At 41.7% G+C, this 21,879-nt stretch overlaps 1 protein-coding gene across 1 annotated transcript; it reads left to right on the plus strand.

Moving 5' to 3' along the window:
• The first annotated feature begins 244 nt into the window (after positions 1-244).
• LOC109890938 (class E basic helix-loop-helix protein 40-like) lies at positions 245-4,356 on the plus strand. Its single transcript, XM_020483102.2, has 5 exons — positions 245-738; positions 868-931; positions 1,073-1,180; positions 1,933-2,056; positions 2,220-4,356. Exons 1-5 carry the CDS (start codon positions 662-664, stop codon positions 3,074-3,076), a joined length of 1,230 nt encoding a protein of 409 aa, XP_020338691.1. The 5' UTR covers positions 245-661; the 3' UTR covers positions 3,077-4,356.
• The last annotated feature ends 17,523 nt before the right edge of the window (positions 4,357-21,879 follow it).

Consider the following 21,879-nt stretch of genomic DNA (forward strand, 5'->3'; position numbering starts at 1 on the left):
AAAGTACAGTTGGCAGAATGTACAACATGCCAGTAGCCTTCATAAAGAACAAATCGATTGGGCTTTAATGTGTATGGAAGGAATTCTGCCCTACTCTCTATCTAGTAAACATGGTCGACTTGCACGTTCTGCCTCGAGTTGTTTTAAAGTCTCGTGGCGTAGCTGTAGCATGGTGGTACACGTGACACAGCCAATGATGCATAAACCCAGCCCGCTAGAATAAGAGGGAGGGCTATTCTCGTGCAGATCGCACAGAAAGGGGATGGGTTGGAAGCGCCGTCCAACACGTGAGGCTCATGTGACGGAGGTAGGTCAGCTATCCAACCGAGAGACTGTCTCGTCACAGGGTTTATTTAACACGTAGACCAAACCACCCCTCTCTCACACATTTATCAGGGAGTAGAGCTTCTAAACCATTGCTGTGCTTGGATCTCAGAGTGACACCATCACATTGACAGTCTGCAAAGCAATAGCCTTTTTTTTTATAGAAAAAGTGTTAACTATTGAATAGAAGAACATAACAATAATAGCAAGAAGAAGAAGAAAAATATATATTTCTTAAATTACAATATTTGCTAACTATTGAAACAGATCTTGAAGAAACCTATTTTTAGGGTTGAATTTTTTGAAGACCAATATTTGGATTTAATAAAGACGCAACATGGAGAGGATTACAAGTGCACAACCTCCTCCTTGTATGGCAAAACACCAGTTGCTGGAGATGGCAGACATGCAAGGGTAAGTCCCCAGAATCAGCTGGTAATTTATGCATTATAACATTGCAAAACAACCTGATATTGTTGTGTAAATAAATAAATAACTTTAAGCATGATTTCTTATCAATATTTTATTCTCATTGTCCTATAGAATGGATTTCCCAATGTACGTGTACAAACCCCGACGGGGTTTGAAGCGCGGGGAAGACAGTAAGGTATGCTACAGTTCTTTACTTTCAACATTTTGTTCATTTAGTTTAAAACAACATGTTCATATTTGGTAGTATATTCGTTCTTATTCCATATTGAATATATGTTACATATTGACTTACAAATGTATGCATGTTTCCCCGCAGGAGTCATACAAGTTACCCCACCGATTGATTGAAAAGAAAAGACGTGACAGAATCAATGAATGCATTGCCCAACTGAAGGATTTATTGCCAGAACATCTCAAACTCGCAGTGAGTACGACTTTCATGTGTACTGACTATGTAATAGCAATGCAAAAGGTCTAGCGCCACCTGGTTCACGTTTGCTTTGTTTGGTCAAATCATTGCCTTGATTAAGTCTGACATTTAATTCAAACATTTTGCCTGATATGACAAAGGAAAGTTATTATTCGATTTTTTCCCCTCATAATTATCTCCCACTGTGAAATCGGGAGGGGACTGTGGATCTGTCTCCGTCCGTTCGTTCGATCGATCGTACGTTAAACGCGATATCTTAGACAGCACGGGGCCGATGTTGACTAAACGTGGGTGAATTATGCTCTTTGCCAGAGTTCGGTCATTTACAAAATTACACTGATTGATTGGCCCAAGGCGGGAGCTATAGTAATTAACTGAAATCTGCATCATGTGTGGGGGATGACGTGTTTACTGTTGCCTTTTGTAAATTAGTTTTATTATTATTATTCATATTCATATTATATCAATAATTGTTCATATTATCATACTGAAAAGTTTGGCTAATTATAATTAATTCAGTTAACTGCCTACACATATTGACACAAAGCCTTTAAAAACAATACATATTACAGAAATAGTACATTGATCAACTATGCTTTTAAGTTATATTTATTGCATTGTGTTTGAATGTTGGTGTGTGCGGATTCCCTGCCTTCCCCTCTGTGGTTTCATTTGTCCTTTGTTCAGCTGCTGAAAGTGTTACATAAGAAAGATCAACATGCTTATGGAAGGTTTTCCTGTTTTAGACTCTGGGCCATTTGGAGAAAGCTGTGGTGTTGGAACTCACCCTGAAGCATGTGAAAGCCCTGAGCACTCTCCTGGATCAGCAGCAGCAGAAAATCATTGCATTACAGAATGGCATGCAAATCAGTAAGTTTGACACCGTGACACACTGTTTCATTTTATTATGGGCTACACCTTATTCCCCCCGATCAATAGTATTATTTGTTATTGACATACCATCGAGACGGTGGTTTCATTGCCAAAACTGTAATATTATTGAATATATCTGATATGACTTTGTTTCTCACAGGTGATCAGAAAAGTGTTAGCTCAGAGAACAGTGAGGAGATGTTCCGCCTTGGTTTCCACGTCTGTGCTAAGGAGGTCCTCCAGTACCTGGCTAACCAGGAGAGCAGCAAAGACCACCTGATCCCCTCCCACATGATCAGCCATCTCCAGAAAGTAGCATCAGAGGTGCTCCAGGGTCCACCCAGGCCCCAGCCAGAAGAGTCTACACACAAACCCGTCGAGAGCATGGAAAAGCCTGCTGGTCATCCGCATAAGGGCAACGAGGGTAACGCAAAGAACTTTGTGTCTGTCATTCAAAGGACATACCCCCACGGACATGGGGAGCAGAGTGGCAGTGACACAGACACTGACAGTGGCTATGGAGGGGAACACGAGAAACGGGACCCCAAAGGCCAACACACAAGCTGCTACAGCAAGGAGGGGGACCTCAAGTATGATGTGGCTGAGAGGATGGCAGGAGGTGGCATCAAGCAGGAGGGTGATGAGCCCCAGATCAAGAGGTTAAGAGCTGACTCCTCAGAGGATGAGTCTTCCTCTGGACAGGTGGTCAGCAGCCACGGAAGCTACATGAGCTTCTCCCAACACCAGACCCCACTCTGCATGCCCTTCTACCTCATCCCCCAAATGGCTGCAGCATGGCCCATGCTGGAGAAGTGCTGGTACCAAGGGGGCATGCCCCTTTTGTACCCAGGCATGAGTGGCTCTGCAGCCAGCTTGTCTCCAGAGAAACTACCCCAAAACCTGGTAATGTCGCCCAGGCCAGGTTCCCCGGCACACCACCAGGCACCTATGGATACACCAGCTCTCTTCCAAGCTTTAAAGCAAGTCCCCCCCATGAACTTGGAATCTAAAGACTGATACACTTTTGTGTTTGCACCCTGCTCTATGAATATTTGGTGTTGAATGAATTGCCTGCTGGAAGGCATCCAGGGAATGGGAAAACAAAGACAAGAGCACCAGCAAGCAGCTGTTTCACCCCTCAGCCCACATTCTCCCTTTGAGAGCAAACAGCAACTGTTACACACAAACACAGTAGCCACCGCCCTCCAAGCTAGCACCCATACACTGAGTGGAGCCTTGGAGCCAGTCAGCACTGAAGCTCAGTCCCTTTAGAGGCTCAAATATGACCTGTTGCAAAGTTCTGAGTAACTGTAAAGAGATGGTCTACACAAGGACATGAAGGTTTGAAAGTGAGACTTACCGTGGGGATGGTCTCTCTGCACTTCTGTTTAATCTCAGAGTTAAACCCAGAATGTGATGCGCAGACAGCACAGCCCCCAGCCATTCGGACCTGCCCTTTGCACACATCAGTCTGTAATGAATGTAAGAATTGTAACGAAACCCCTGTAGATGCTGCTTGAGTTTCTACGTGTTGTAAACCTGTCACTGGAGGATGAAACTGAAACTGCAACAGACCGTCCTTTAGACTAGAATGCTACCAAATACGTCTCTGGTTTATGTTGACCAGGGTAGTCACAAAATCCATTGCTCCCTCTTCACCCACCAAGTGTACCTTGCAGCTAAATTGATTTTTATTCTTTAAACAAGTCAGGATGGTGTCACCGGACCTGATCTGCGTCACTCATGATGTAAATACAGAAGTGATTTTAGTTTTGAGTTTGTAACTCACTACCATTCGTGCAAGTAGTTCTTGTGAGGTGATGTCTTGTAATTATTTTGTTTATACTACTTGTACATATCTATTTTTGATACATGACCTACAGAGTGTATTTTCATTGTGACTAGACGGAGAGAGTTTTAGCTGGCCATTTTGCTGTATGCCAAGAGAATGTGTACATAGCAATGTGCTAAGACCTGATTTGCATCATGCTCATTATTAATTTCTCGTCTGGTCAAATTCTGTCCTGATCTAAGTTTATGCTGTTGCCTTTACTTGTTCATAGCAGACAACAATTATGGCGGATGTCTAACTGTATTTGTATTAATTATTGAGTCTGTGGCAAAGAGAGGAGAGTGAATGTAACGTTAAGGCAAAATGTTAGTTTTATATAGAACGAGGTACTTGGATTTGTATTTTAGGATCTAACAGATGGTTGCTTGTTGTACATATTTTGTCTAGTACTGTTGACATACATTTTTAAAGATATTAATAAAGATGTTTTTTTCCCCTGTGGAAATAAGTGTTTGGGTCGGAATCTTGGTAGAACACTTTAGCATGCTGCACAGCAAAGCAACCCAAACTGGCTTCTCATCCAGTGGCGGTCAGTGCCAATAAGATGAGGGAGGACAATTAAAACATGTTTTAATTAGTGTGGCCTTTTCTATTACAGCATATTGGATAACTGTTATTCATACTCCATTCACTCAGTTCAATGTAACATTGATAGATCCAGGCTACATGATACTAAAATTTTCCCTATACCCATCAGGAAGTTGCTACTATCTAACCCATGAATGGAAGTTTACAACGTAGTTGCACACAGGTCGAAATAAAAATTTAAGGTGATAGACAGTGGCACATTCAATACCGCATTGCATAGTCTTACCTGCATTTAGCTCATCTAGGGTGTAATCATTTGTCTAACAGTTGCAAATGAGAGTTTCTATTGGACAAATTCAGGTATGTTTATCTCTGTTTCGTTCTGTTTGCTCCCATTTAAGTAAAATTTTTCAATAGAATCGTTGGAATGAATACACCACTGATCACACGTTAACAATGTTCACTTTCATAGCAGCCACGTTGTATTCCTTCTCGCATCTATGCACTCTCCTCCTTTCACCTTTTCCCTTTCGCTAGTGGACTTTAATGCATTAGCTGTATGTGACCAGGTGAAAAAGCCTTTCCAAAACAAACCATAACCACTACACACAGCCTACATCATTGTCACCATAATAGCTAAAGTAACGTCATAGTCAACATAGCTAATAGAACAAACACGTTAGTAAACCCAATACAATCATGCAGTAACGTTAGTGTACAGTCAGTAAGCAGTTCAGTAAGCAGTTTAGCAGTTACACCAGTGGACCCCGGTGGCAATAAATTAATAAAATCAAAAGCTTACCTTGACTTGGAAGAGTTCCAGCTTTTGTGTTGGTTAGTCAATCAATCAAATGTATATATATAAAGCCCTTCTTACATCAGCTGATGTCACAAAGTGCTGTACAGAAACCCAGCCTAAAACCCCAAACAAGCAAGCAATGCAGGTGTAGAAGCACAGTGGCTAGGAAAAACTCCCTAGAAAGGCCAGAACCTACGAAGAAACCTAGAGAGGAACCAGGCTATGAGGGGTGGCCAGCCGTCTTCTGGCTGTCCCCGGTGGTGATTTTAACAGAACATGGCCAAGATGTTCAAATGTTCATAGATGACCAGCAGGGTCAAATAATAATAATCACAGTGGTTGTCGAGGGTACAACATGTCAGCACCTCAGAAGTAAATGTCAGTTGGCTTTTCTTAACCGATCATTCAGAGTATCTCTCCCGCTCCTGCTGTCTCTAGAGAGTTGAAAACAGCAGGTCTGGGACAGGTAGCATGAACAGGTCAGGGTTCCATAGCCGCAGGCAGAACAGTTGGAACTGGAGCAGAAGCACAGCCAGATGGACTGGGGACAGCAAGGAGTCATCAGCCCAGTTAGTCCTGAGGCCTGGTCCTCGGGCTCATGTCCTCCGAGGGAGAGAAAGAAAGAAAGATAGAAAGAAAGAAAGAGAGAAAAAGAGAATTAGAGAGAGAATACTTAAATTCACACAGGACACCGGATAAGACAGGAGAAATACTCCAGATATAACAAACTGACCCTAGCCCCCCGACACATAAACTACTGCAGCATAAATACTGGAGGCTGAGACAGGAGGGGTCGGGAGACACTGTGGCCCCGTCCGACGATAACCCCGGACAGGGCCAAACAGGCTGGATATAACCCCACCCACTTTGCCAAGGCACAGCCCCCACACCACTAGAGGGATATCGTCAGCCACCAAATTACCATCCTGAGACAAGGCATATAAAGTATAGCCCACAATGATCCCAAGGGGGTGCCAACCCAGACAGGAAGATCACATCATAGGCAGCTAGGTAACATAGCATCCCTGTTTGAGCCAGGTGTTTCAGTAGACTAAACTAGCTAGCTGCATTTGCTAGCTAAGTAAGTGAAAATTTAAAAAAAATACTAAATATCTCTCGCTCTCTCTCTTGCTTCTCCTTAATTTTTTAAGAAATGAATTTGTTAAAAACTGTTAAACTATTGTCTTTCTCTGTCTTTGAGTCAACTACTCACCACATTTTATGCACGGCAATACTAGCTAGCTGTAGCTTATCCTTTCAGTACTAGATCATTCTCTGATTCTTTGATGTGGAAGTTGTCATAATTTTGTGTAGGTCTAAGTGCATATATTGCCTAATAGGCTAATGTCAGTATTGTTGTCTTATAATACCACATAGGATTGGGAAAAATCCACTTGAATGCCCCTCGAACTAGGAATTACTAGTGGGAAACTCATCTATCATCCTCGAGCTCCGACTTCTCCCACATGATGACCGCCGAAGTCACCTACTAAACAAATGACCTCAATAACAGCATTTTCATCAGTTAAATGCAACAACAAAACATTATTTCAAAGCATTTGAATGTATCCAACTGATATTTACTACATCACAACTTGAAATTACCACATTATGAACACAGCATTAGAGCCTCTCGTTTAATTAGGCTACTGTCTGACCAACCAGGGTAAGGGTAGTGTGGATGATTGTTTTCATTTTGTTGAAGTATTATAAGACAAATTATCCACACTACACTGGCCCTGGCTGGTCAGACAGTAGCCTACCCCTGAGAATTTCAAAGCATTCACATACCTGACCCTTGAAGTCAGATAAAAAATATATATGAATCACTGTAATGGTGCGCCATCTTCTGGGGAAAAATAAGACCTAAGTGTAATATTGTCTGAGTCTCAATAGTATAAGAAGTAAAAATGTAGATTGAGACCTCTGAGGTAGATATTATTGAGATGCAGACGTTATGGTCATATGACAGCTCGTAGCCTACTTTCCGTTGACAGACCTTTTGCACTTGTGCATGTCGAACTGAACAGCTGTCTGGAGTTAGAACACAGTAGATATCTACCTAGCAACCATAGAATTTACTGGTCTTGCTGCTAGATACTATATAGAAGGGACCTTTGCCTCCTTTGATTTGCTGAGGGAAACTTACTGTATCATCTTCAGAAGGAACTTTTTCAGATACCTACAGATTAGAGACTATGTTAGAAAACATCTTCCTACATTTGGAAATGCTAAACCTTCAATGTTTGACAGATGCATAAAAATGTGCCACCTCAGGCAAACTGATATCCCATCTATATGACGCTTTTCAGATGTCATTAAGGAAAAATGGAAGGAAGAGCTAGGCACTGACGTTTCTGAAGCAGATTGGTAAGATAGCTTGCAGTATATCCACACCTGCTCAATTAACTCCAGACATTGTCTTATACAATTCAAGATCTTACACAGATTACAAATCAAAAACTAAACTACATTGGATATTTCCTGATACCTCCCCTGTGTGATACAGGTCATGCTGGGGAGGGTACACTACCCCACTGCTTTGCCCTATAATCTAACCTGTATGGTTATTGGTGTGGAATTTTAGGATCCTCTCTGAAGTTCTGGATACTTTAATTGACCCAGACTCGCTTCTGCAGTAGTAATTGTAGTCACTGGTTATAGTTGAAAAATTAGGGAGATAGAAAGAATGGTTGATTAATAGATAGATATGATAGCCTGAACAGCCTGAACAACGGTTCAAGAGTTACTTTTACTGTTGGTCGGTTATTATATGCTAATTTGAATTGTTATAGTTTATAAAGGTTTGAAATGCTAAAGTTGTTTTAATGTTTGTAGCTGTAATGGTTAAAGAGTATCTTGGGATTTTAAACAAAGCAAATTTGAGAACAAGGCTACCTAAATTCTATCAGTAGCATTTAATCCATGAGGTGTTATTCTAATTCATGCAAATTGAAATAATTTATAAAGGTGTCTGAGAATTTCAAGTTTTAAAGTTGGTATTGCAGCTTAATTGGCCAAGGAACTGGACATTTTTGAATAGCTACCACTGTATTCCTATGGTTCTCATTCAAAACCATGTTAATTAATGCAAATTTAAAATGGTTATAGTTAAAAGAGTATATATTACATCAAAAAATGCTGCCGACAGAGATGATTGCGTCGCTTCGCGTCCTTAGGAAACTATGCAGTATTTAGTTTTTTATGTATTATTTCTTACAATGTTACCCCAGGAAATCTTAAGTCTTATTACATACAGCCGGGAAGAACTATTGGATATAACAGCGACGTCAACTAACCAACATTACAACCAGGATTACAACTTTCCCGAAGCAGATCCTCTGTTTGGACCACCACCCAGGACAATGTATCTACTCCCAGAAGCCGACCCAAAACAAAGGCGCCGCAGAAGGGGAAATGCCAAACGTCCTGCACGGTGTTGGGCTGTAAGCACAACCCCCACCTGTGGATGTCGGGCCCTCATACCACCCTCATGGAGTCTGTTTCTGACCGTTTGAGCAGACACATGCACATTTGTGGCCTGCTGGAGGTCATTTTGCAGGGCTCTGGCAGTGCTCCTCCTGCTCCTCCTTGCACAAAGGCAGAGGTAGTGGTCCTGCTGCTGGGTTGTTGCCCTCCTACGGCCTCCTCCACGTCTCCTGATGTACTGGCCTGTCTCCTGGTAGCGCCTCCATGCTCTGGACACTACGCTGACAGACACAGCAAACCTTCTTGCCACAGCTCGCATTGATGTGCCATCCTGGAGAAGCTGCACTACCTGAGCCACTTGTGTGGGTTGTAGACTCCGTCTCATGCTACCACTAGAGTGAAAGCACCGCCAGCATTCAAAAGTGACCAAAACATCAGCCAGGAAGCATAGGAACTGAGAAGTGATCTGTGGTTATCACCTGCAGAACCACTCCTTTATTGGGGAGAACCATTCCTTTAAATGTATTGTCAATCAGAGTTGCTTCCTAAGTGGACAGTTTGATTTCACAGAAGTGTGATTGACTTGGAGTTACATTGTGTTGTTTAAGTGTTCCCTTTATTTTTTTGAGCAGTGTATATACTGTATATTTGTAAATGTTAGATTAAAAAGTACGATAGTGATTGAGTGTTCATATAAACTCAACAAAAACAAAACGTCCCTTTTTCAGGATCCTGTCTTTCAAAGATAATTCGTAAAAATCCAAATAACTTCACAGATCTTCATTGTAAAGCGTTTAAACACTGTTTCCCATGCTTGTTCAATGAACCGTAAACAATGAATGAACATGCACCTGTGGAACGGTCATTAAGACACTAACAGCTTACAGACGGTAGGCAATTAAGGTCACAGTTATGAAAACTTAGGATACTAAAAGAGGCCTTTATACTGACTCTGAAAAACACCAAAAGAAAGATGCCCAGGGTCCCAGCTCATCTGTGTGAACATGCCTTAGGCATGCTACAAGGGGGCAAGAGGACTGCAGATGTGGCCAGGGCAACAAATTGCAATGTCCGTACCGTGAGACGCCTAAGACAGGACTACAGGGAGACAGGATGGACAACTGATTGTCCTCGCAGTGGCAGACCACGTGTAACAACACCTGCACAGGATCGGTACATCCGAACATCGCACCTGCGGGACAGGTACAGGATGGCAACAACAACTGCCTGAGTTACAACAGGAACGCACAATACCTCCATCAGTGCTCAGACTGTCCGCAATAGTCTGAGAGAGGCTGGACTGAGGGCTTGTAGGTCTGTTGTAAGGCAGGTCCTCACCAGACATCACGGGCAACAACGTCGCCTATGGGCACAAACCCACCATTGCTGAGCCAGACAGGAATGGCAAAAAGTGCTCTTCACTGACAAGGCGGGGTTTTGTCTCACAAGGGGTGATGGTTGGATTCACGTTTATCATCGAAGGAATCAGCGTTACACAGAGGCCTGTACTCTGGAGTGGGATCGATTTGGAGGTGGAGCGTCATGGTCTGCGGTGGTGTCTCAGCGTTATCGGACTGAGCTTGTTTTCATTGCAGGCAATCTCAATGCTGTGCATTACAGGGAAGACATCCTCCTCCCTCATGTGGTACCTTTCCTGCAGGCTCATCCTGACATGACCCTCCAGCATGACAATGCCACCAGCCATACTGCTCGTTCTATGTTTGATTTCCAGTAAGGCAGGAAAGTCAGTGTTCTGCCATGGCCAGCGAAGAACCCGGATCTCAATCTATAAGGGAATTTACATGTTTAAGGTAATGACTAAAGAATTCCACCCTGAAACATAATTATTAGATTATATAACATATATCATGAATAATTAGATAAACGGAACTATTAGTAATTATTAGATTATGTAACATGTATGATGAATTAGAATGATAAACTTCAGTCTAATAAGGTTTGGTCGAGACAAGTAGAAAGTGGGTGTATGACTAAGAAAACACAGAGAACATTTAAACTATGCATGACCTGACCTGGTTAGAATTCTGGGAAACTTACAACAGGAAAGGGAGTCCTGTCAAGGTTCCCCTAATCTCGGGGGGATGGAACTGCCAGCTTGGTAGTTATAAACAGGAATGAGAACTGTGGGGAAGGATACATCCCACCTACTGTTTGTGTGTCTGTGTGTGTGTGTTATCCCCCTACGGTTTGTGTGTCGGTATGTTCTTAGTAGTAGATAGGGGGAGGGAGAGTTACATGTCTTTGCTTTTTTTGATTTTAGAACGTTCTCGTGAATAAAGAGCCAACCTTTTGCGAAAACTGAGTCTTTGCCTAAATATGATTAAACCCAGGGTCTTACAAACCTCGGGGATTGGTCAAAGCTTAATTGATTGTTAGTTATTACCATTGGGATTGAAAATTCTCATGACAGACAGTGAGAGGACGTTTATTTTTTTGCTAAGTTTAGATATACCATGATATTTGCATTGCTACTAAGTGACCCTCCAATTGTTCTCCACTATTCCACCCACTAAAGCCCCTCCCCATCCCAAGTTGGGTTGTCATCCCAGTGACCGGCAGGCCACCCCTGTTCCATCGGATCCCTAGGCCCCCTGAGAGGCCAGGACACATCCTTTGAAAAGAAGAACAGAAGCAGATCAACAACGAAAAACATTTCCAATCAATTTTCTTTATATATAGATATATAAAGATATATCAAAAACTATATATATTCAAAAATCGCACAGATCTTAAATTCCATCATTAACAATTAATATGTGTAATAATGTTGACAGTTCATGCAAAGGATTGTTACATATAACCAGGATTGCCATTGCATTACATTTTTGTCAAGCAATAATTATTTTAGCAAACAATTATTGTGATTAATCTTATATTGTCCTTAACATCCTTACCCCCTAGCTGCAGATGTGGGATACACACACACACACACACACACACACACACACACACACACACACACACACACACACACACACACACACACACACACACACACACACACACACACACACACACACACACACACACACACACACACTCAACCCCTTTCGCCCATAATCAACCATAAGCTCAGATGCTCAACAGTTGTTACATACCAGAGCCCAACTCAAGGAAGGACTTGATTTATGAATGCATAAACAAGATTTTTGGTTCTAACCACCATGTCTTTGTGAGCCGCAGAGTATGTGATCAGATGATCTTTCCGCATGTGTGGTTCCCACCATGAAGCATGAAGGTGGGTGTGCTTTGCTGGTGACACTGTCTGTGATTTATTTATAATTCAAGGCACACAACTGGTATGACTACCACAGCATTCTGCAGCGATATGCCATTACATCTGGTTTGTGCTTAGTGGGAATATCATTTGTTTGTCAACAGGACAATGACCCAACACACCTCCAGGCTGTGTAAGAGCTATTTGACCAAGAAGGAGAGTGATGGAGTGCTGCATCAGATGACCTGGCCTCCACAATCACCCAACCTCAACCCAATTGGGATGGTTTGGGATGAGTTGGACCGTAGAGGGAAGGAAAAGCAGCCAACAAGTGCTCTGCATATGTAGGAACTCCTTCAAGACTGTTGGAAAAGCATTCCAGGTGAAGCTGGTTGAGAGAATGCCAAGCGTGTGCAAAGCTGTCACCAAGGCAAAGGGTGGCTACTTTGAAGAATCTGAAATATAAAATAGATTTTTGATGGTTAACATTTCTTTCCTTACTAAATGATTCTATATGTGTTATTTCATAGTTTTGATGTCTTCACTATTATACTACAATGTAGAAAATGGTAAAAAGAAAATGAGTGAGTAGGGTGTGTCCCAAACTTTGACTGGTACTGTATGTATGTTGTATAGTTATAACCAATACTGTTTTACATGTGTGCATATCTTTGTCTTATAGAATCACATCAGTAAGATTCCAAGTCATTCGGATTACCACAATCATATAAACAGCTTCAAATGGAAACAGCTGTGTGTGTGTGTGTGTGTGTGTGTGTGTGTGTGTGTGTGTGTGTGTGTGTGTGTGTGTGTGTGTGTGTGTGTGTGTGTGTGTGTGTGTGTGGTGGTGACAATCAAGAGTACAGTGGTGGGCCTCAACATCATGTACTAACCAGACAGCACTATAGAGAACCAAACCAATCAGTTAGAAGTATACAGCGGGTGAGGGCGTTCACTGCCCACCGCTCAGATGGGTGAGAGCATACCAGCCAACCATTTTTACATAATCTTTCTAGCCGGATTTAGTGACCAGCAGTTTTTTTTACATGGTCTGTAACTTCTCAGGATTCAGTGACAAACTGTTTTTTACATTGTCCATAATTTCTCAGGATTTGCGACCAATAGTTTTTATAGACTGGTTTTCTTATCCACGCCCCTACCTTTTTTTGAAGGTGTCTGTGACCAACAGATACATGTCTGTATTCCCAGTCATGTGAAATCCATAGATTAGGGCCTAATGAATTTATTTAAATTGACTGATTTCCTTATATGAACTGGTACTCTGTAAAATCTTTGAAATGGTTGCGTGTTGCGTTTATATTTTTGTGCACTATATATTTAGGCTCGTTACATTAACAGTAAACTAACACAGTAAATAAAAGGGGAACGGAGGCCCAAATACCCAAAATATGGCCTACAGCATACTACAGTGAGATGCTGCCAGCCACAGCTGTCTTGCCAAACAAATACGCCTATACAATAAATGACATTTCTGTGAACCCACACAATCAATTAAGCAATGCCAGCCTACCATAAACATGTTTCCAATATGTACAGTTCCCAGGAGGCTACCAAGAAATAAATAGATACATTCTATTATGGTTATGATGAAACATACTGATATGTAGCTATACTGTACCTAGGGGCGTTCTTTGGGTTCTTGCATTGAAATTATATTTAAGTCTACATATAACACACTATACCACAATAAACATAAAAGTTCAAATGCTTTTGACCAAGAAGTGACAGGTTCAATGGCACAAAATCACTGCTGCCCTCTATCAGCAACATGGACAGAACCCTACACAGTAAAGCAAGATTTTTAAAAAACAACCAGCTAGATTGTTTCAATCTTACCGTTGCAGCTTCCTTGATGTTCTGTGGAATTTCCAGAGTAAATCGATCATTCCATTCTCCCCCAAATCTTATTTTAAGCTCCCCCTCAAATGCTAGTTGGATTAGTTGAGCTTTGTTCCGGTGTAGCATGCTTCTTCTGTGCTGACTGAACATGTTTGTCAAAGTGGAAAATGAGTTCTTGCATGTGGCTGTGGATGCCCCAAAAGTCAGTCCATATTTCAATGCAGTAACTACTTTTGTCAGAGAGGAGAGATGCCCAGAGAATCGTTGCAGGATATCAAGTGGGGTCAATATGTCCTCATTGGAGTCAGAGCGAGCGAGTTCAGTCTGCAAACATTGATGAGCGACACTAAACTCAGCTTCCACCAAATCTGTTTTGCTTAGACCCAGCAGTGGTTTCACCATTTTTCCATTTAGAAAGCCAAGGCTGTCTGGGTCAACGCACAGAGGGTCTCCACTTGTTGGGTGTTGCATTCGCTGAATCGTTCTGACATTTCACCAATGACAGCATCCAACATGCTGAAGAACAGTTTTTTACACTCTTGTCTCTTCTCTTCCGTCCTGCTGGCCTTCTGTTGCCTATTTTTGCCTGGAGTCATTTGTTTGGAGATGGAGTAGACTGTGCACCATGGTGATCTTCAGCAGCTATGTAGCCTCTAGTCTCACTTCTGTGTTGTAGGAACGTGTGCATTCGATGCCAGAGAGGAACTTGCCAATGCTGTCACTTTTAACAACCACTGGCACAGTAGCCAGGTGCCTGGTCCACCCTTGATCCAGTAGCCTTTTGAAGGTTTCTTCAGTGTACAGTGTAGCCACTGTTGGTTTCTTTAAGAACTTGTAGGTAGTCACAGACATTAAAGAATAACAAATGGCACTTCTCTGTTTACTTCCTGCAATATTTTCTACATGCCCCCCTTTTTACCTGACATGACACCAGTGATGTCATAACATCGACGAAGTATATTTTCTGTGCCAAGGCCAAACCTTTGTTCACTCGGTAAATACAAGGTTTGTAAGTGATCACAGTATTTTGTAGTTGCTATTGGTGCACACTACTGTTTTCATCCATGTAACAAGTCACAATGGATATATTTTTCACATCCAGTAGGATCCTTGGTACCGTCTAACTTCAGTGTGTACCATGATCATCCGATTTCTTCAACTATATCCTCAGTGACAACCTCACTCATGAGCACTATGATTTCGTTTTAAATATGAGTACACTGAGTCTACAAAACATTAAGAACACCTACTCTTTCCATGACATAGGCTGACCAGGTGATTCCAGTTGAAAACTCTGATCCCTTATTGATGGAACATGTTAAATCCACTTCAATTACTATAGATGAACGTGAGGAGACAGGCTAAAGAAGGATTTTTACGCCTCTAGACATTTGAGACATGGATTGTGCCATTGAGGGTGAATGCGCAAGTGAACTATATCACTTCAAGGAGCCTTCTGTAAATCTCCTCATGACCTACTTGAGCAATCCCACTGGGTTCAGGAGATATTGTTTTATTTTTAGGATACATTCCCTATGACTTTGATGATCATCGAGAAAATGCAATTGTATTGAATGCCTTTTCTTCTTTAATGATTTGCATAGTTCTGTACATTGTTTGTGTCCAGTTGGATCTAGATTTAGTATTTTGAAAAAAGCAGAGTCTGAGCATTGTCTTGTTTCTCCAATTATATGGTGGACGCCACAGACCACAAGAAGGTAGAAGCCTCCAGGAATGAGCTACACAATCTGTTAGACAAGCCTTGGCTATAAGGCATCACTGTAAGTCAATTATTTTGGTATATGGTATATCAATCCCAATCTTAAGTTCTTAAGACCTGATGTTCAGCCCATCGTGGTTGAACTTAAACCATGCCATACACCCCGCCCCCAGGAGGGTCCAATTACAGACGCCTCAATCATCGCTCCTAATTAGCAATCACAACCACTAATGGTTTAAGTGACTCAGGCTGAGTGGCATTGGACTAAGTGCTCATTTGTACCCCAGCCAAGATGTTTTATTACGTTTCAGTTCACAGCCCAGCAGCTTGCTAACTTACAAGACAATGTTTGGACAAGCCGCCTCCATTGCCATCTTGAATAGAATGCCAAATAGGGGTTGTCTTTTTTCCCCAACAAAGAAGGTTATGTAATAGCGATATTATAGATTATCTGTCCATAAGGTGTGATGCATCTGCAGTACCAGGGAAATGCAGCCCAGTGGGATTGGATCTGCTGAGAAATCTGAGTCACGGAGAGAGATCGTCATAAAGCCTGCTTTCAGTCTCCACACACTGACTCCTCTTCTCTTCTCTCTCCTCAGGTTCTAGTGCTTGGCAACAAGAGGGACCTTCCCAGTGTGCCTGACAATCAGCAACTTAGCGAAAAGTTGTAAGATGCTCCGTTTCCCTCAGTTCAGGAGAAATTTGGGATATGGGTCAAAATGATGAGAACAGACATGTTAACCTACACTGAGTATACCAAACACTATGATCACCTTCCAAATATTGAATTGCATGTGTTCTTAATGTTTTGTATACTCAGTGTATATACCCTTAATTTGTATGTTGCAGAGAGGTTTATTGCACATAGAATATTCTCTAAACTAACTGGATAATGATGATCTTAACAGTGTAATTAAAATCTTCCCTAAAGTCTGCAGGAATGAACTTGTTTAGCCTATTACTTGCTAACCATTTATGTTGGGCTTCTTTTAGGGACGGCTGGTTGATGTGGGGTTGAAGAGAGAAATGCTCTGCCAGGTCCTTAAAGGCCCAGTGTAGTCCAAAACACACTATGAGGTTGGAACAATGCTGTGAAATTGTGAAAATAATGATAATACCCTTTTAGTATAAGAGCTGTTTGAAAAAGTCTGAAATTGACATTTTTGTCTGTTTTGGAGGGAGTTTTGGCTTGCCTGGTGACATCACCATGTGGAACATTTGTTAATAGACCAATAAGAAAAGAGAGTTCCAAACCTCTTTACAAAAAAAACAGCTAGTTTTCAGTTTTCCCCTCACCACTCCCAGACAGTCCTGGCAAAATTCTTGCATGAGAAATTGCTCTTCTCTAATAAGCAATTTTTTTCTCTTTTTGACCATTTAAATGAAAAACAATCACTAAGGTACTTAATTGCTACCCAAAAAATGATTTGATATTGAGATAAAAATGGCTGCAACGGACCTTTAAATGCCTTTTCATCTTAGCATGGTTTAGAAGGACCATTACTTGCATAACCCTTCTGCACCCTGATCACCGTTTTCAGTAGTCTTCAGTTCACCACTACCACAACACCAACCACTCCTTAGTCTTTCAGTTGTCACAATACTTTGATGTAAGGGTGGACAGTGGAGTCCCTACTAGCTAATCATGCCCGTTGTTCCGGTGGAGACGAAGAAATGTTCTTTGTGTTTGTGTCCATCCTTTGGTTTTAACGCTACAAACAGGGTTCAGGGAATCTCATGACCTCACAGTCCATCATATCAGTTTGACCCTGTAGGCATTGGAATCTTGTCTCTTCATTCAGGATCTAGTCCAGTTCATTGTCCCCATTGCATGTCAACTTAATACGGTTTGATTGTACATTTATGGGTTTTGCCAAAACACATTGTTTGTGTGAATGCCCTTATATGACAAGCTATAATGTAAGTTTGTTGTTTTGCTGGTCAATGGAAATGATAATGCATTTCATAAAGTGGCTTGTAGTTTACATGACAAATGGAAAGTAAGACGGTGGAGGAATGCTGTAGTCTATGAGCTCAATCTTAAGAGGGGCTGTAGAGATTTAATTGCCTTCTGCAAAATCTCTTAATTTCTGAAGAATAATAGCTTTCCATGCCAGAGGATGATAGTCACACATACAGATATGCTAAACATTGATTTTTACCCAAGTCATGTACTTACTTGTGTTAGTCTTGGGACACCATTGAACTCTGTAGAATCACATGTTATTTAATGCACTTTTGTAAATATGCTTACATTTTGAAAATTGCGAAAGAGAAAGTGTTAGTCAGTGATGTAAATAGGAGGTTTAAAGGGTAACCAGAAACACAGTAGTCCTCAACATTTTCTTCGGGAGGAACATATTCTCAGTGTTTTATTTTTGAGGGCCTCACTCTCATGCGTTAGCCTAATCTTGAATATCAAGCACACAGAGCGTCATCTAATTTAATCAGAAAGCCAGCCAGTGTTACTCGTTGAGGAGATTATGGCAGATAGACATTGTGAGGAGAATAACACTATCAGTCTGTCACGGTGTTCCTCCTCTTCTTCTGAAGAGGAGAGGCGAAAAGGAGAGTCGGACCAAAATGTGGCGTCGTAAGTGTCCATGGTAAATCTTTAATCAAGGGAGTACTGACACTGCATACAAACCAATAAACAAATGGACCGTGAAGCTACAACATAGACAATCACCCACAAACAAACAGTGCAACCCAGGCTACCTAAGTATGATTCTCAATCAGAGACAACTAATGACACCTGCCTCTGATTGAGAACCATACTAGGCCGAAACATAGAAATACCCAAATCATAGAAAAACAAACATAGACTGCCCACCCAACTCACGCCCTGACCATACTAAATAAATACAAAACAAAGGAAATAAAGGTCAGAACGTGACACAGTCTCCCTCATCTGTAGTCTGAGACTGAATGTTTAATATGGATGCCTTATCATCTCCAAGCTTTAGCTTGAATAATGATGTATTTCGTGAAGCCTTATTGATCCAAGGAAAATGCTGCAAGCCTCAATATGTCACCTGCTTAGTTTGACATGCTGATATATTAAGGAGTCATCATCAGTTACTAACTGCGAAAAGACAACAATTTCTGGAAATGTTCTCAAATCATGACCATATGACAAACTATAGATTTTATTCTGTCCCTTGAATAGACATGAATAGATGATTCACTGCACCCAAATCAATGCGAAGAGCTTTTAATACCAAACAACCACTGCTTTTCTGCTTGCACAGTTCTAGGTCCTCTGCACCTCGTCTAGTTTGCTTGAGGGTGTCCTCAGTACCTCACGTTCTTTGTTCATCTGTTTGCTGTCCCAGACATTTGACGAGTGACATCATATGGAATGAAGGACTTTGCCCTTTGCCAAACATGTGAATTTTTCATTTGTGTACAAAACCCGACAGATTCAACAGCATCATTTGTGTGCAAAACCCGACAGATTCAACAGCATCATTTGTGTGCAAAACCCGACAGATTCAACAGCATCATTTGTGTGCAAAACCCGACAGATTCAACAGCATCATTTGTGTACAAAACCCGACAGATTCAACAGCATCATTTGTGTAGAAAACCCGACAGATTCAACAGCATCATTTGTGTACAAAACCCGATAGATTCAACAGCATCATTTGTGTGCAAAACCCGACAGATTCAACAGCATCATTTGTGTGCAAAACCCGACAGATTCAACAGCATCATTTGTAAATAAGAAGTTATGATTTGTAAAGCAGTTTTTTCGGTCACTGTTGAATAAAAAAATACCAATTATATTTACTTCTCTGCACAGTGGAAGCATTAGCAGATAGAAGGCTCTGCTGATGTTGATGGTCATTTGATTTCTGTCCACACGATGGAAGCAAAGTGCTGTGGACGCTGACAGGAGAGGGAACAAGTCATGGCACCATAGCCTACTTTCTCCTCCTCCTCTTGAACTTCTTTCTTAAGCCTAAGAAACATTTTTAGTCCTCAACTTCTTTACACACAACGCATTTTGGATTCCCCCCCCCCCAGCACAATGTTTTGGAGTAGCCTGTTGGATTAATCTCATGCTTTCTGTGGGCCATCTTGATTGACATGACAGGGGGGATACCTAGTCCGTTGTACAACTGAAGGCTTTCAGCTGAAATGTGTCTTCCGCATTTAACCCATACCCTCTGAAACAGAGAGGTACGGGGGGCTGCCTTAATCAACATCCACAGCACCCAGGGAACATTGGGTTAACTGCCTTGCTCAGGGGCAGAACAACTTTTTTTTTTTTTACCTTGTCAGCTCAGGGGTTTGATCCAGCAACCTTTTGGGTACTGGCACAACACTCGCTATGATCACTCATCCCACAGTGGACATTTTGTTGAAAAACTTGGTATTGTGGTCTCTGGATCACACTGGATAATCGACACAACCTGATTCCTTTAATGGCTATCAGCATGATCCCTACATTTTCAACACTCCATCTCTTAAAGATCCAAATGTTTATTTCTTGGTCAGACAGACTGTACAGGCGCTCTGTGGTAAATTTATTCCCGTAGGTACAGCAGACACATTTTTATTTTAAGGTGAGCCTTAAGAGCTCCTGAGTGGCACAGCGGTCTAAGGCACTGCATCTCAGTACTAGAGATGTCACTACGGACCGTGGTTCGATTCCAGGATGTATCACAACCAGCTATGATTGGGCGGTGCACAATTTGCATACCGTTGTCTGGGTTTGGCTGGTGTAGGTTGTCATGGTAAATAAGAACTTGTTCTTAACAGACTTGCCTAGTTAAATAAAAAATAAATGTCATGGGCTTTCACCTCACAATGAGTGAAGCTTGGGTGTCTTAGGTTAAGTGTTTCTTACTAAAACATGTTTTTACCTTGAATTCCATAGGTCTTAAGCGGAGTTTGTGTTCAGTGTTTTAATGCATTCCAGCTGTGGCTTCTTACCACAGCAGGCAAGATGTCTCCAACATCTGACCCTCTCGTCACACCAAGCTTATAATATCTGGTGTACAATATCTCCATTCCTAGTTAATTTTCGTGGAAAAGTCATCCTTGGAGTACAAGCTGAAATCAGGATCTCCCAGAAATGTGAAGCAATCTCACATATTGGCTCTACACAACCTAAACATCATGTCTCAGCTGACAGTTACGTGGCTGCATATTTCAATGAAAGGCTAGAGTAACCTGTGGAGTTCATAATGTACTGTTAACATCTTTCAGCTTTTCATGGCAGAAAATCATATAGTACCAGTCAAAAGTTTGGACAAACCTACTCATTCAATGATTTTTCTTTATTTTTTACTATTTTCTACATTGTAGAATAATAGTGAAGACATCAAAACTATGAAATAACATATGGAATCATGTAGTAACCAAAAAAGTGTATTTTAGATTCTTCGAAGTAGCCACAGTTGCCGTGATGACAGCTTTACACACGCTTGGCATTCTCTCAACCAGCTTCATGAGGAATGCTTTTCTAGCAGTCTTGAAGGAGTTCCCACATATGCTGATCACATATGCTTTTCCTTCACTCTGCAGACCAACTCATCCCCTAACCATCTCAATTGGGTTGAGGTCGGGGTATTGTGGAGGCCAGGTCATCTGATGCAACACTCCATCACTCTCCTTCTTGGTCAAATAGCACTTTACACAGCCTGGAGGTGTGTTTTGGGTCATTGTCTTGTTGAAAAACAAATAATGGTCCCACTAAGCGCAAACCACATGGGATGGCGTATTGCTTCAGAATGCTGTGGTAACCATGCTGGTTAAGTGTGCCTTCTAAATTTATCACTGACAGTGTCACCATCACACCTCCTTCACGTTTCATGGTGGGATCCACACATGCAGAGATCATCCGTTCACCTACTCTGTGTCTCACAAAGACACGGCGGTTGGAACCAAAAATCTCTAATTTGTACTCATCAGACCAAAGGACAGATTTCTACCGGTCTAATGAACAGTTGATGTTAAGATGTGTCTGTTGAACTCTGTGAAGCATTTATTTGGACTGCAATTTATGAGGCTGCTAACTCTAATGAACGTATCCTCTGCAGCAGAGGTAACTCATACAGTGAGTGAGTAATTTGTCTAGATTTCCTGTCTCTGGCTCCCGAGTGGCGCAGTGGTCTAAGGCACTGCATCTCAGTGCAAGAGGCATCACTTACAGTCACTGGTTTGATTCCAGGCTGTATCACATCCAGCCGTGATTGGGAGTCCCCGTAGGTCGTCGCACAATAGGCCAGCGTCGTCCGGGGTAGGCCGTAATTGCTATTAAGAATTTCTTCTTAACTGACTTGCCTAGTTAAATGGAGTTTAAATAAAAAACTCCGGGTCTTCCAGAGTTACAACAAATTCACTTTTAACAAGGCACACCTGTTAATTGAAATGTATTCCA

The sequence above is a fragment of the Oncorhynchus kisutch genome, linkage group LG5, assembly GCF_002021735.2.
Source record: "Oncorhynchus kisutch isolate 150728-3 linkage group LG5, Okis_V2, whole genome shotgun sequence".
In the NCBI taxonomy this organism is placed as follows: domain Eukaryota; kingdom Metazoa; phylum Chordata; class Actinopteri; order Salmoniformes; family Salmonidae; genus Oncorhynchus; species Oncorhynchus kisutch.

Coding starts and splice junctions, on each gene's coding strand:
- LOC109890938 (XM_020483102.2), top strand. CDS start 662: ATGGAGAGGATTACAAGTGCACAACCTCCTCCTTGTATGGCAAAACAC. Junction 739..867: donor GAGATGGCAGACATGCAAGG/GTAAGTCCCCAG, acceptor ATTGTCCTATAG/AATGGATTTCCCAATGTACG. Junction 932..1,072: donor AGCGCGGGGAAGACAGTAAG/GTATGCTACAGT, acceptor GTTTCCCCGCAG/GAGTCATACAAGTTACCCCA.